At 41.5% G+C, this 17096-nt stretch overlaps 1 protein-coding gene across 1 annotated transcript in view; it reads right to left on the reverse strand.

Moving 5' to 3' along the window:
- The window catches only part of PDZD2 (PDZ domain containing 2), a 271445-nt gene that overhangs the window by 96505 nt on the left and 157844 nt on the right, over positions 1–17096 (reverse strand). Inside the window, exon 4 of the mRNA XM_012640510.1 lies at positions 4087–4561. Within this exon, the coding sequence (XP_012495964.1) occupies positions 4087–4561 (475 nt within the window). The remainder of the gene's footprint in view (positions 1–4086; positions 4562–17096) is intronic.

Below are 17096 nucleotides of genomic sequence, written 5' to 3' on the forward strand. Positions count from 1 at the left end.
GACTGAGCTGCAAGATCTCAAAGGGAAATGGAGTTGACAGGACTTGGTGATTGACTGGACGTGGAGTCAGAAAGATGGCAGCATTTCGGCTGACTCCACAGTGACCAATTGTCCCACTTTGCCTGGGATGAAGGGTTTCCCAGGATTTTCAGTGAGAAACCAGGGAAAGTTCTGGACACATCAGGATGGTTGGTTACTGCAGTTGAATCTCATCAAACTTCTCGCTTGGGCAACTTTGTGGATGGTGAGACCTGGAACACGGGAGTGGCAGGAAAGGGATACATTGAGTTTTAGGCATGATCTGAAATATCCAGGATGGGGACATCCTGCAGGCACTTGATATAAAGCTCAGGGGCTCGGGACAGAAGTGAAGGCTCAGACATGCACTTAGGAGGTGTTACCATGTAGGACAATATAAGTTCACCCAGTAACCGTGGGGGCTTCCTAGAAGAGGATTTCTTTATGCTGCCTCTAATGCAAACATCAGGGACCACCCAGGAGATGTTCTAACTGTGATTCTCCTTCCAAGTTTTCCATCCTTTCCTACAGATTCAGATCTGGGATGGCCTTCATGAGGTCTCTGCTGAACCGCTTACAGAGAAGACTTAGGGAAAAGGTCTGGTACGGTACAGGGTAGATGACGATTACTAGGCTAAGATCACAAATGTACTCACAGACATACACATGAATAAACTTGTCTACTTGGCAAATGGTAAGACATTTTTTTTCTTTGTTAAGCGATTATGTTTTTTTGTATTCATTTTCAACATGCAGCATTACAAAAATACACATTTTATATAAAAAGACTTGCAAAAACTGGCCGGGCGCGGTGGCTCACGCCTGTAATCCTAGCACTCTGGGAGGCCGAGTGGATCGCTCAAGGTCAGGAGTTCGAGACCAGCCTGAGCAAGAGCAAGACCCCGTCTCTACTAAAAAAACAGACAGAAATTAGCTGGACAACTAAAAATATATATATACAAAAAAATTAGCTGGGCATGGTGGCGCATGCCTGTAGTCCCAGCTACTCGGGAGGCTGAGGCAGAAGGATTGCTTGAGTTCAGGAGTTTGAGGTTGCTGTGAGCTAGGCTGACGCCACGGCACTCACTCTAGCTTGGGCAACAAAGCAAGACTCTGTCTCAAAAAAACAAAACAAAAAAAGACTTGCAAAAACTGTCACCTTGGATGAGTAATGATCTTTGCTAGAAAGGTAATAAGAAACTCTGAACTCACGTCTAAAATAGTTTATCTATGTCCTAAGAGAGTGTTATATTTTAGAGGATGAATCCAACTTTCATATTTTTAAAAATTAGTCTGCTTGTATATACGTATCATTACTTATTAATATTTTATAGAAACATTCCATTTTTTAAAAGAAATATTTGTTAAAAGGGAATCTGTTTCTTATTGTTCTGTTAAGGGAGAACAGAATAGAAAAACAAAGACTGATGATTTATTTTAACGTAATATTTTCTTAGAACAAATAACAGTCTATGAAAAAGAAGGACCTGACAAACAAAAATGGTCTGAATGATCATATTATAAGCTTTTTCTGTAATTTATTAGGTCTTTGCAGATATATTAAATCATTAATAAAGCAGAAACGGAACAACACTGACATGTTTAATTTGCCATTATTCAGTGAAATGGAATTTTTCCCCCAAAGGCTTAAGAGGTAAATAGCTAATTTCTGTTCTTCTGGAAATTCCATTTTAGCATGACCCTGGGTCCCAACTATGCTGGAATAAAAATAAAAATCAACTCTAGTCCAACAACCTCAGCAACCTTTGTGTGAAGGTCTATTGGTTCCAATTTGGGTGCCACCAGGATGTGAGAGGACGCCGTGCAGATCTCCTTCTTGCCGACTCTATCAATCCTGGGCAAATGCATCTAATAAAGATACTACTGGGGCTGAAAAAAGTGCTAAAATATTCATGCCTGAGAAGCGTGTGGTCCATTCTGACTTACCAAGACAAAATGTGCGACCCAGGGCCAATAATCAGAAAATGGATTATAAACAGTTAAGAAGAATGCGAATTCCAGATGGTAAGTTTCTTCTTTCTATAGGTGTGGCTTTAAAAAACAATGCCCCAAAGGCAGTAGAGCATGGTTTGGTTTTTCACTTTTTCATTTATACCTTATTGGACATTTGACCTTGAGCACAAAAACTAGACAAGGGAACTCTGGTATGGGTAGTCTTTAGACAGACTAATCCAGAAATTCAGTTTTAATTAATTCAATTTAATTATTACTTTTAATTAAGATGAGCAGAGGATGAGTATTCTCTTAAAAGCCTGGGTCTTTTTTTTTTTCCCTTTAAAATCATCCCAAATTGTGTCCACTGTGTCCTAGGTCAAATAAAAGCCTGCTCTTTGGATTGTATGTGAAATTCAATCTCCTTTGGTGCCTTAAATCATCAAAATGATTAAGGGAGCCAATACCCCTGGATCTTATTTTTTTCACCTTAGGCTTTCTGTGTATTTACAATCTTATCACTAGGGAAGAAATCATATCAAGAAGTATTGTTAACTGGCTGGGCACGGTGGCTCACGCCTGTAATCCCAGCACTCTGGGAGGCCGAGGCGGGAGAATCGTTTGAGCTCAGGAGTTCAAGACCAGCTTGAGCAAGAGTGAGGCCTCATCTCTACTAAAAATAGAAAGAAATTAGCTGGACAACTAAAAATATAGAAAATAGCCGGGCATGGTGGTGCACGTCTGTAGTCCCAGCTACTTGGGAGGCTGAGGCAGAAGGATTGCTTGAGCCTAGGAGTTTGAAGTTGCTGTGAGCTAGGCTGACGCCATGGCACTCTAGCCTGGGCAACAGAGTGAGACTCTGTCTCAAAAAAAAAAAAACAAACAAAAAAAAACCAAAGTAGTATTGTTAACTGATAAGAAACACATTATAATATTTTTATTGCCCTTAATTTGGAAGGGGTATACATTATCTTTTTTTGTCCTTAATCCTTTTTGTGGGAGACCCACCCATACAACTGGAAGAAAATCATTGATAGAAACAATAAAATTTTCTCTCATTTGTTTACATATTCCATCTACACATAATGTCTCCTCTGCATAAGGCTTTATGAAGATCACCCAGCTTCCCGAATGAAGGAACATGCTCCCTCCTCAAGAGAGGAGTCATTTTGATTCTTTTCAACCCATCATGCTGATTGGCTACAATGGCAAAATATGCATGAAATAGCTTTACTAGAAATTATATTGACTCCCAGGGCACCATTTCTCAGCATATAAAGTTGAACTTGATACTTATATGCCCATTTTCCACCTTCCCAACTTTCTCTTTCATCCCTAGAGGGTGTCTCCTGAGTCAGAGAGGAAAGCAAGCAGCACCCACTCAGGATGTTATTGCTTCATCTGGAACCCACAGGGATATCCAACAAGAGGATTCTCGGAATGAACACATTTACCGTAAGGAAATGTAACTCTCATATGAAAGAATGTTGGTTACAATGGGAGAAACAATTTAAGGCTAGAAGCTCATCTATTGCCATTCAGAACATACCTAAAGGCAAAGCAGATGTGGTAAGACCAACCTTGACCATCATGACTGGATATCATAGCATCGGAGATTTCTGTGAAGCTTCCAAACTTCACTGGAATTTACCAATGTAATTGATATGATCCCATGAAAATGTCACTTGTTTTGAACTGCTAAAAATAAAAGCAGATGCTTCCCTGAATGTTAAGATACGCTTCCTGTGTAATATTAAGGCTGGGATGTTTGTACTATCAACTGCCATCAGGAATTCTTGGCCTTAAAGTAGCAATTCCACTAGTGACAGCAGTGATAAATAATGATGCATCTAAGTACTTTATCTGGGCCTCATATGACTCAAATTTTAGCACAGAAGGCTTGAATTTTCCACTTATGATCACTTGACTAGCTCTTCATTTAAGTAGGATCAAACGACTTGAGTTTTTTTGTTGCTGTCTTCTGATCATTTATCTTAATGAAGTTATTGGCTTATACAATGCAAGGTCATCTTAGATATATTTTCTAAACCTTCAAAGCAACTTCAAACAATATTTCTTTTAAAATTCAGGTTCTACAATCAAACCAAACCTTACCCGTGCCAGGCAGTCACTTGACTGGAAGTCCGTCTTCCCACCTTTTGAGAAGCGCTGTTTGTCATTGCTTGTGGTCAGAGGAGCATCTGTCTTTGGAATTCCATGTTCTGTCCCTCTGGCCACTTCTGACCTCTCTAGATGGGGTCCATTTTCTAGCTGAAAGGCATGCCCATTTCCAAGTTCAGGGTCTGGGCCATTCTCCAGCTCAGCGCTGGGGTCACTGGCAGACTCACAGCCAGCGTTGCCCTTGGATTCTTCAGGGGCCTTGCTGGTAGGAGGCCTGGAAATGACCGCAAACTTTCTCGTTCTTTTCCCCTTTTTCGCAGTTTGGTCACCCAGTTCCAAGGTAGGTGTCTCTCCTGGTTCAGAGCTGTTGCCACTGTTGCCATTATAAGTACAATGGGCTTTATGCTTAAAGCGACGCAGCATGATCAGGTAGATGAAGCCGCCATTCCAGCACTGCTCAGCCAGGTAACTGCAACAGACAAAGAGATGCCGGTTAGAACCTCAAACACCCTTCCTGGACAGCACAGGGATAGAGACATTCAAAGGCCCACATGGCACCCACGTGACTAAATGTCTGGCTCACAGACTGAGGTACAAAGCTTCCTAAAGAGGCTCAACACTCAGTTCATTCTTTTAATCTATGAATTATTGATGCTAAAAATTACCCCCAAATCCCCCAAACAAACCAAAAAAACCCCATGAACTAGAAATTACTAATTTAAGTACCAAAGGATTAGGAGTTAGAGAAGGATTTTTTCTAGGAACAGAGCCAATCCTAACATATTATTAAAAAATAAAATTCTTCTCCACGCCTTCAACAATTTCTTGCATTGGAATTATACTAGACTCCCATCCACGTTGTTCCGATGGAATAATACTACAAGTCCTCAGGGCAAAGAATGGATAAAATGGATTGGGAGAAATGTAAAGTTCTGCTCTCAGGATCAAATAATCAGCTGCACAACAACAGGAGCCTCTGCCTCACAGCAGTTAAAGTGAAAAAAGATACTTAGTGGAGGTGGGAGGTGTTTGCTGGTGTTAAAACGTAGCCAGCCAAGCAGGTGCTGGCAACAACCATACGCGGCGCTGCGGTGAATGAACATCAGGCTCACTTCTTGTTAACAGTCCTCGCTTAGGCTGTTCGTAGCACACATGGAGTGTCATTTCCAGTCTGGGCAGCTCATTAAGAGGAACACTGACGAAGTGCAAAATACACAGACATAGGGAGACCAGGACAAAAAAGGCTGTTGGGTTCTTGGTTGACATGGTTTCCTTGTCAATCATGTCAACCAGGAGCAGTCGGAGGAATCGGGGACACTCAGCATGGAGAAGACATGCCCGGGGTCAGTTGCTTTTTCATGTATTTGTGGCTGGCAAATATTTAGAAGCAGGAAATGATATAAAGGAGATATGTATGTGAAAGGTGACACACAGTAACTAATCTAGATCTTAAAGAACAAGAAGAAAATAGACCGTCAAATGAAATGAATAATTAGCGGTATTCAGGACCAGATCATCAAAGCTTTAGCAAAGAAAACACCCAAAGTCAGGAAACCAGCCTGGGATGGACCCTCCACCTGTGCTACCCGAGATAAAGACGTGCAAATCCTTAAGGACCCAGGGAAATGCCTTCACCGCTAGATCTTGCCACATTCTACACATCACTACTTCCCAAGCAGAGAGTGTCAACAACCAAATCTTCCACAGATCGGACCTGCTTCTGGTCTTCTCCCCCATAAAGAGAAGGCCTAGGGCTACACCCAATGCTGCCTCTAAGGAAATGAGGACTGCAGGTAAACAGACATTAAGCTGTTGTTCTGTGATCTTGTCATCAGGGAAATCAGGCCTGAGAGCTGGGGCAGCCATTACGAGGGAAGGAGCTCATGTCACAAAACTCCTCTCATCTCATAATGAGCTTTCATTTAGACGGCAGGCGGTGGGAGGGGGAAGGAGAGGTAACCAGGTGTTTGAAATGCATTAAATTCTGACTCAGAGGCATGTATTCCCCATATCTAATGGTCAGGTTAAATGCAGTGACAGTGACTGTCTAACTAAAGAGAATTAATTCTGAATTTTTGCCATGGAGTAAAGTGAACAAGAGAGAAGGGTACTCAAATATCACCCAAGCTGATAATAAAAAACTTTCTTTTGGCTGGGCACAGTGGCTCACACCTGTAATCCTAGCACTCTGGGAGGCTGAGACGGGAGGATCGCTTGAGCTCAGGAGTTTGAGACCAACCTGAGCAAGAGTGAGAACATCTCTATTAAAAATAGAAAAATTAGCTGGGCATAGTGGCATGTGCCTGCAGTCCCAGCTACTCAGGAGGCTGAGGCAGGAGGATCACTTGAGCCCAGGAGTTTGAGATTTCTATGAGCTAGGCTGATGCCACTGCACTCTACTCAGGGCAACAGAGCAAGATTCTGTGTCCAAAAAAAAAAAAAAAAAAAAATTGTTTGATCATGGTAGTGAACTTACACATACAAAAACAGGTAGATAAAAGCTACCATACAGACCCCAGGCCATTCTGTGCATACAGAGGGATGAAGAGGCATGAAGACCATCTACTGGAGTCTAGAAAATGAAAATTAAACTTGGCTCTCAGCATAATTTTTCTACAGTGTTTAGATTTCATTTTTTTCCATACTGGAAAAATTCATGTAAAGATATAAAATCTTAAGACTAGGTATGTAGGTTATAAGGTTTTCTTTACTATTTAAAAATAATACATAGGTTCAGATGTTATGAAAACCATCTGAGTGCAGGGTAGTAAAAACAGGATCAGACTGAGAGCCGAACACTCAGTTCCTCATTCTGGCTTTGGCCCAACCCTGTAAAACAATGGCAATTATACCAAATTTCCATGGACTGATAAATGGATAAATTGCTGCTGTATATCCATATAATGGAATATTATTTGGCAATAAAAAGTAATGTATTATATGCTACAACATGGGTGAAACTTGGATATATCCTGCAAAGTGAAAGAAGCCAGATCACAAAAGCCACATATTGTATGATTCCGCTTATATGACATGTCCAGAATAGGCAAACCCACGGAGACAGAAAGGTTAGTGGTTGTCAGGGGCTGGGGATGAGGGGAATTGGGACTAATTGCTAAGTGGTATAGGGTTTTGGGGGGATCATTGAAATGTTCTGGAATCAGATAGTAGTAATGGTTGCACAATATAGAGCATATACTAAAAATCACTGAATTGTACACTTTAATACATTAACTGCCTGTGAGTTTTATTTAACTCACGCTAGTTTTGAGCCCAGGGCCTTGTGAAGCATATGTAACTCACACGTCTCTTCACCTTGGGAGCTGCGTGTACTATTTTTCAAGTTGCATATAACTCACGCGCAGAAAACAATAAAGAAAGATTTTTTTTCACTAAATTAGAAAGGATAGTTTTGTTTTCGAAGCTTTTATTCTATTTTCATAATAAAACACCGTGGCCCCAAGGAAATCTGTTTTTTTCTAGTGTGGCAGTCAATGTGATAAAATGGTGAGTTTTATGTTATGTGGATTATGTCTCAATTAAAAAAAATAGCAAACATAATAATACGGGGCAAGTTTTGAGTTCATTCTTTGCGTAGGTGCTTCATAGACACTATTTCCCTAAGAGCTGTCTTAACACAAGCAGAAACTGACAGCTCAGAAATATTAATTAGTTTGCCCACACTCACACAGCTACTAATTGGTGGATGCAAGTCTGCCTGATTCCAAAGCTCATACTGCGCCCACTGTGCAATTCTCCTCCTGCAATCATTAAATTAATAAACTAATATGCTTTAGTTTCCTCGTCTGTAAAGTGAGAGTGTTAAAATGGATCATCTCTCAGTCTCTTTCACATTCTAATAACTGTGAACACTTGTTTCCCAGGAAGAGTTCTGGGCATAAGGGAGCTAGCCATCCCAACAGGATTAATCCAATGCAGGGACAAAACATGAACCTGGAAAAACAGAAACATTATTTTACATCTGAGTTGTCCTAGACCTCCTGGACGTTTACCATCAACCCAAAAGAGATTTAGCCTAGAGAGGCAATTCATTTAAAATTGCTTTTGGGAATCCACCTTTTATACTAAAGCTCTGAGCAACTTGATGGGTTGTACGTAGAGACCATTTTTTTGGTACCAAAAAGGCTGGCCCATTGATTCAGAGTACAAGATCCGAAATATCTTCCCCCTCCACACTCTTGTGGAAGCTCCAAGAACCTTGGAAGGGGCCTGTGACCGAGAGCATTTTACTACTTCTGCAGGGTTCACATTGTGCAAAATGACAAAGCCAGAGGAGTTTATCTTTGTTCAGCACTATTTCCCTGTCCTCTCCTGGCTTCCTAGCAATAAATAAGACCCTGACACCTTAAAGGAACTGTATGACAGGTTATTTTATTCCTTCCTGGACACTGAATTTTCTAAGGTCATCCTGAAGACAAAGTGTGATGAATAAATTATGGACACTGAAGCAAGCTGGTGAGACTTTAGGTAGGGAGTAATTTTCTTACAATTCTTCAAATCACCTTGACTGTGGTGTGCCCACATCCCTTCTCCATCTGTGTTTAAACAATTTACCTAACTTTTTCAGCACCTTCTGGCTCATTCATACATCCAAGTCCCTTTCTCTGTTCAGTAGGATTCTTACCCAACATTAGAATCTTTACACTAAACTCCAAAGTCAGTATTTGAGAAAGAAGAAATGGAAGACAATCACGTGAGTTAGAAAAATCAAAGGCTTTCTCTTCAGAAACAGGTGTGTTAGTTTTTCAGAAGCTTCTCCATCACATAATTTTTTTATTTTCCCCGCAAATTTGAGATTTTCCTCTGTCATATAAAATTATTAATTCAATTCCAATTTGACTTTGACCTTCCCAGGATGACCTTCAGGGAAATAAGGAAAGAGCAGCGTATCCAGAAAGGAGGCTCTGCGTTCTAGCCTAGAACTTTCCCACTGAAATCTGTGGAAGTTCTTCACTTGGCCTTTTCTGAAAACCTCACTTCCTCCTCCCTTCCCCGCAAAAGGTGTCTTATCCAAAAGAGAGTTTTGAGCAACTCCTCTGTTCTTTGATGATGCATAATTCTGGAGCCTGGGCTCTCCAAGGGTGGGAGGCCTGGGAAGGGGTTGGCAGGTGAAGTTGGGGGCTTGGAAAAGCAGGAGAGATAAAGCTGCCCGGAGTTTCAAACCAGTAAAGACAGGGAAATAGCAGATAAGAAAGGGGCAGATACAGGGAGATGTCAGAAGCCAGAGACACATATAATTTATCTATGCCCTGATTCTATCAAAAGAGGGCGTGAGGCAACTGTACAATTTTGATACTCTGTTTTGCTAAAACCTTTGGAAAGAACAATTTCAAGATGTCTCTGAAAATCATCCTGGCCATTCGGCCATCGATTACTGATGCCTGGCACACACAGTGGGAGCTCAAGGGGGGCTGCCAAGCTGAGCCTTGGGTGTATACATGTGTGCAATTCAAAGTAACTTGGATCGCCACCACTGAGCACTGGCCTGTACACTGCAATGCCATGACAACATTGTGTAACTCAAAAAACACATCAGAGAATTCTGGAACTCAGACTTTTCACCCAAGCAGACACTCCTACTTCATCTGAGTATGTCAGGTCCCCAGTATGGACCACAGGAGAATAAACACTGACTGCAAGAGGCTGTTTACAGATGAGTTATTATGACAGGATCTGAATTTTATGGGAAAGTACCAGCTGCTAACAGCCACCTTGTTTAACACACAGGACAAATGGAGATCAATTGTTCTTGCCCACAATTTTCTCTCCCCTAAGTAGTCATGGGAGGCTGAAAAGCTGTTTGTGGTCTTTTAAAAACCTGCAAAGCCTAATTAACCCAGAGGGCTGTCTGAATCTGTAAATCTATAGGTTCCCAGAGAACAACTGGTTGAGAGGAAATGTTAAATATATACAGGTTAATTTCCCAGTGAAGTCTTGGCTGGGAAACAGAAGGAGGCAAGTTTGGACAGCTCTGTATGAGGGGATAGGGCCCCAGACTGCCAAAAGCAGTCTCTCTCAGGTGTTGCCTCCCAGTGACTCTGAATGTGGGGCACGCTTCTCACAGATTCCACAAACAACCCTCCCTAGAAAGGGGTCCCCCAAACTGTCTTTGGGGGACTCTGCAGGTGGAATTTTTGGGGGCTGAATATTGTGACTGAAATTCTTGGTGTGTTCATGAGACCCATTCTGAAGATAATCCATCAACTTCTTTGCTAGTATAGTCAGAAATGGAGAAAGATGAGGTTCAGGTAGATGAGCCTTTGAAAATAAACGAGTCTAGACTTAGGAGGGGACGTGACTAGAACAGTGCATTCCAACTGCTAGATGAAGGAGCAGCCTGAGGAAGCCACTTTCTGCTACTTCTCACCTCTTCCACTCAGCATAAATGGTCAGGACTCAGCAACTCTCCCCCCACCACCTTAACTGGTATCTAAAGTAGGAATATGGATAAAAGAATATGCTTTATTATAAAATGTATACATTTAATTATCTTTATCATACAGTTCAGATTGGGAGACATACATTGAGAGTGAAGATTTCATTAGGGTAAATATTTGAAATTTTTTTCCCTGACCTATGACACAGTATTAGCCATTCGAACCCAATTCAAATGATCAAAGACCAAAATTTGTTACCATCACATGGTTTAGTAGCAAAATTTAAATTATACCCATTTATATACCAGGACAGAAGTTCATGTTGCTCTGAGGGAAGTGGGGCTTAGGAAACCAGTGCAAACATGCTGATACACTGGTTACTATTATCTCTGTGAATAATGAACATTCTTTGCCTCTAACCCAGGAGTCTCATGTCTTCTGCCAATATCCACAAAACTGTGAGGCTAACTTGGTAGCTTACTAGTAAAATCATAGTTCTTGATATATAGCAGGATAATACACAGAATAATAATTCAGTTTATAATTGGTCTTGTCCCCCAACATTAAACTTTTAAAAGGAGCTCAATGATATTTTATTTTTGATACCAATGACTAAGAAATATAAACCAACAGACATCTTAAATCAATAATGAAAATAAAGATTTCTTTAAGACAGAATCAAATAGAAGTGGAATTATACTAAGAAAAGTAACAAAGAGGGTAAATATTTCACCTTACGATTACACAACACCCTGATTAAACTCAGGGTGTCAGCCTCTAAGGCAGCAGCTACACTTATGTCCATCAGAATTAAGTGTACACCTTTCCACCCTTTCCCTGGTTAAATTCTATCTCTTGCAACCATTCTGTCTCTGCAATATCCCTTCTGTGCTGAAACAGTACTGGCTCCCTTTCTGTTTCTTGCTAAGAGCTTCTAGATATAAAGGAGTGAAAGCGGAGTAACTAGAGAAAACACTGGCTAAAAAGCAGCTAAATCATATGATCAACGGAAAAGATATTTTGATTTCTATGCAACAAGGTATCACTCATTTTCACATTTATTTTGCAAGTTCACATCTTAAACTATCAAGATTAACTTAAATCCACAACGCTTACAGCAAAGTATCTCTCCATTAGGATGCATCATCCATTTCAACTCCAATAAAGCTTAACATGAAGGAAATAGAAGCAAGGCCCTTTCTATCCTAGAGCAGTAAGCTGATGTGAAGATTCAGTTTCCTCAAAGGTTTTCATGTACCTCATTTCTGTATGAATCAATAAAAGCTTTTTAAAGCAACCATATGCCTGTTGGAAATAGGAATTCAGAAGCTAAATGAAGTAGAAAATACTTGATAAACAATGAGAACTGATCTTATAAAACACACTGCACAGATACTGGCCCTAAAAAGAGAATCTTTAGGTTTCTATTTGCAAGTGATTACGTTTCTTTATGAAATTACTGTGAGTGGATCAGGGTTTCTTGTACCTATGTAAAACCAGCCTGCAGACTATACACAATCAAATTAGAACTCCAGCCACACAGCGTTGCCAACTCATCCTGATGATGCTGGCCCCATTTTTCCCGGGTGGGTGGGGACGACAGGCAGTGCTGGTAAAGTCAGACCCTGCTGCACATGAATGAATCAATCTCACCTCACCAGGGACTCCAGGAGCACCAGAAGATGTACGTGGGAACTCATTTCACTTTTTCATGACACAATGCTGTTTTTTTCTGTTTATAAAATTACTACTTGCTCACTACAAATTCACTTTCATTCACTCATTCAACCAATACTTATTGAATACGTACTATATGCCAGGCAATTTCTAGGCATTTGGGGGTACAGAAATGAACAAAGATTCCTGTCTTTGTGGAGCTTACAATCTAGTAGGGGCAGGCAGACAGTAAACAACACACCTATTACTATAAGAGTCCAACTATCATGTATGTTACAAGGTGAGACATGCTATGGAAAATAGAAAACACTCAGCAGAATAAAATCTCTCAAATATGCCAGGGGTTGGAAGAGTCAGGTTGAAGTTTTGAATTCTGTGGTTAGGGTAGACCCATTGGGAAGAATACAAGGTGCCATCTTGGAGGCAGAGACCATACCCTTACTAGACATCAAAACTGCTGGCACCTTGATATTGGACTTCCCAGCCTCCAGAACTATGAGAAATAAATTTATGTTCTTATAAATCACCCAATCTGTGGTATTTTTGTTATAGCAGCATCAAAGGACTAAGACAGACAGTGTCTATGTGTTTGACTTGAGCAGCTGTAAGAATGGAGATGCCATCACCCAAGGCTTTAGAACAGCTTTTTGGGGTTGGTGCTCTCCGACCTATTCTAAACACACAGTTCTATTCTGGAGTTAAGTTCTGGAAACCTTAAGTTCGAGATGCTCGTGCCGTTGCTGTGTGGCCAGCTGGATACTGCTCTGGAGGAAAAAGTGTGGAAGGTGTCAGCATATTGATGGTAAAGTCTCCTGAAGATAAATCCCTTTAAATGAACTTCCTAGGTCAAAGTTCTTGCTGGTCATAAGCACACTCAAGTTTTTCTATATGTACTGTCAGTCTTTCTTTGGAAGGTGGTAATGATTTAGAATCCCACCAGTGGTGTCTTAGAGAACCCACCTGTTCCTGAATATCATTGCTCTTTTCAAACTCTGCCAGTCTGATTGTCAAAAACTACCTCGCCTCACTTCAATTTGCAAATCAGTGATGATCACTGAGATCAAAATTCTTAGTAATCATTTGTCTTCCTTGAGAATTGCCTATTTATGCCCTTTATAAAAATCTGTAATTTGTGTCCCCTCATGCACCAGCACAGTGGCACCACAAAAAATGCTGGTCAATGAGAAGATTCCTGTTTTTTAAGGGAAAAAGGCTCTCAAAATGACTCTACTGAGGTATATCTTACATATATAATTCACCCATTTCAAACGTACAATTCAATGATTTTTATGAAGTTTACCGAGTTGTGCAACCATCACCATAAATCAGCTTTAACATCTTCATCACCCCAATGAGATCTCTCGTGTCCATTTGCAGTTTATCCTCATTCCCATCCCAGCCACTGCTCTCTCTATACGTACATAGACCTGCCTTTTCTGGACATTTCAGATAATGGGAATTATACAGTAAGTGGTCTTCTGTGTCTTCTTGCTTTAAAGTGACTCCTTAGTCACCAGACTTTAACCTCTTCTGCATCTTCTCTGCCATTTACTCCCACAAAATCTCAATTTGTGCAAACATGACCTTTTGAAGATATCTTACTTTCCTTCAGATCATGCCCTGTTACCCTGAGGAGACGGACCTCATTGCCCTGCTAGCATCTCACCCATCATTTCTCCTTACATTAGTCCAGCAAATATCCACCATTCCATCCAGTTGAGGCTGTGGATCCCCTGGCAACCCCTTCTACCTTCCAAGTTTGCTCATGTGACCCTGTTTCAGTGGAGAAGGCATTCATTCTCTCCCATCTGGTCTCCTACATTCTTCCCACTGTCCCATTGTCACCATAAACCAACTCCGCTTTGTCAACATAAAACCAAATCTCTCATTAACAAAAGTTCCAAACACTATGCTAATATAATACTATATGATGTGTATTTCTTTTAGTTTATTTGGGCTGCTGTAACAAATGACCAGAAACTGGGTGGCTTATAAAACATAGAAATATATTTCTCACAATTCTGGAGGCTAGAAGTCCAAGATAAAGGCACCAGCAGATTCAATGTCTGGTGAGGGCCTGCTTCCTGGTTCACAGATGATGCCGCCTTCTTCCTTACATGGTGGAAGAGACAACGAGCTCTCTGGAGTCTCTTTTATAAGGGCACCAATCCCTTTTATGAGGGCTTCACCCTCATGGCCTAATCACCTGGGCTTGGTGGGTCCAAGACCCCACCTCCAAATATTATCACATTGGGGATTAGGTTTTAACACATGAATGTCAGGTGAACAGAATAGTCTATAGCCGTATAATACGCTAATATATTCATGTAATTATGCATTCACACCAACTGCATTTCATTTTTTATTCTCTCCATGTGTGTGTGTACTCTTCTGTACTTCCTTTGCCTGACTTGGGGGCTAATAAGCTTCCCACCTTCCCACCCCCAGGCCGTGTTTCCTGGACCAGGCAAAACATATTTCATATCACAGGGGGCTTTGCTATGACTTGTCCCTGAGAGCTGAAGATTGGCCAGGACTAAAAAATAGAAAACCCCGGACATCCTGAGGTCCAGCTCTCTGCCCTGCCAGGTACATTGCCCATGGTAATTCTCATGCTTTCCTACATACAGGGTTACCCTTGGCCTTGCCTTGGAAGAGGCTATTATCAACGCTTAGGAATAGCTAAAGCAAGATCATGTCTCAGAGATGACGTTGGATTTATTTTCTAACCTCAGGGCCACTGCACCTAAAAAATATGTCACAGATGACCCAGGGACTGAGGTGCACATTGCCCCTGCCACATCCCCCATGTTCCTCCTTAGTGAAAGCTGCTGGAAGCCATGAGAGTAACACATTCTCCCTTTCTTTCCCCCTTCCCCCAAACCAGTGAAATTCGACAGATCACAACTGGTCAGTATTCCTCAAGCTGCCCAGTGTACCTTTCAAAAGGTGGCTGCCCCTTGCCTTCCTCAGAGGTGACTGTGAAGGGAGGGAGATTCCCGTGGGTCCGCGCATCTCAGAACACACTTGATACTTCTCACACACTAACTTGAACATTGACGGCATGTCTGTACCCTCCATTCTCTCCCCTTTCAAGTGGATCCAGCTCCATCTTGAAACAATTTCCCCAGCGCGCCTCAATCCTTCCAGGGTTGATTCCATTGGCTTGGCCAGAGTCTGCCCCCACCTCGCGCCAAGCCTGGTTTCACTTATGTCAAAACAGCTTTCATCAAAATAGTGGGCTTCTTTTCCGAATTTCTTTCACAGTTTTGAAGTCAGCAGAGAAGAGATACTTAAGAACTTGCAAAATGACTATCCCCATCAACATGTTCTGGCTAACGTCATACACTATCCTTCTCTTGAATCTCTCCTATATAGTATACCGAGGATTTTTTAAGATCTGATTTTCATTTTTCTTTCTTCTCAGAGGCTCTCTGGCAGGCTGGCCTGGCAAGTCTCATAATCTATTAAGGTTCACTCGGACTGACTTGGTAAGTTTTGTGACCTTCCTTCCCAAGCAAAGGGTGCTCCTTAGGAGCTGGATTTGTTGGATATTTTCCCTGTTGTTCTTCCATCTTCATGGTCCTTTAAGACTCTTCTTGATTTAGAGGACTCAGATTATAAGAAAGCCAAATCAACAGAACCCTGGCCTAGAAAAACAAAGAAGCCCTGTCTTCACAGATGTGAACAGAACAACTTTTAAATCTTGGCTTCCGATCACCGCGGTCTTCATGTCTCTGTTGACCAGCTCTAATTGTGACATGGTTCAATCTCTCTGCACACCCTCGTTCTCAGTTGTGTTCAGACATGGAAATGCAGAGGCATTTGTATTTATCTCTGGGGATTTTACAAATATCTATAAGTGAAGCATTAAGTAAACCCTAAATTTCTAGATACACAAGCACAACCACTGAAAATGCAGAGCTTGCTTTTAATGATGTGTTTATATTAGATGTTCCAAAAACCAATGTGGGCTTTATAATGGACATGGGGGATGGACACTAATATTGATTAAGTTGAAACTATACGCTGTGTACTGGGTTGACTATATAAAGACATTACCTCATTTCAATCTAAAAAACCCTAGTAAGGTAGAATTTATGATCTATCTTTTAGAGATGAGAAAACTGAGGCTTAAAGAGATTAACTTGCCCAAGGTCATAGAACTGGTAAGAGCAGCATTGAGATTCAACTCTCCATCTGTCCGATTCCAGACAGACCCCGACTATGATCTTGGGAATTACTTCTGTGAAGGCCCATCCTAATGTTGCTCATTATGACAAGGGAAAAGGGCTGTAACTTCTAACAGCCCCAAGCAGCCTCTCCCCACATTAACATCACAAGGGATTCTGCTTTAGTGTTATGTTAACACCCAAAATATGTCTCACACCCATAAGAAAAGGGCTTTAGGGAAAATAAAAGGTATTTTCAGGCAGGCTCACATGGCAGTGGTTTCTCAGGGTGTGGGTGGAAGTGACCAACTGCCTCATTCCATCTCTCAGTTATAAGCTTGAGTGAGTTCCTAAGAATTCTAGAAATAACCTGCTGTGATTACCTAGAATCAGGACTAAGGACCCAACCTGGCCCCAATCCCAGCTGAGGCCAAGCAAAATGGTAAACAAAGTACATGCCCCTCTGATCCTGGCCTCTTCCCTCCTGGTGCTCAGTCACCTTGTCTCCTTCCTGCACCCCCCATGGTGATCCCACTCCAGACAAGCCCTTCTCAGGCACAACTGTACACCAGAGACCCCTCCCTCTACAATGATCAGCCCCAGCTGGTTTTCTCTAGTCTGCACACACCTGTAAGCAAGAAGTATCTTAACACCACATTCCTTGTTCCTGTGGATTCTTGTGGAAAACAATGGGCCGTCAGGTGGTGATGGGCCAACAGGAATCAGAACAACAAAGGAGCAGGCAAATCCCTGGGCC

This window comes from Propithecus coquereli, unplaced genomic scaffold, assembly GCF_000956105.1.
Source record: "Propithecus coquereli isolate 6110/MARCELLA unplaced genomic scaffold, Pcoq_1.0 Scaffold154, whole genome shotgun sequence".
Taxonomy (NCBI): Eukaryota; Metazoa; Chordata; class Mammalia; order Primates; family Indriidae; genus Propithecus; species Propithecus coquereli.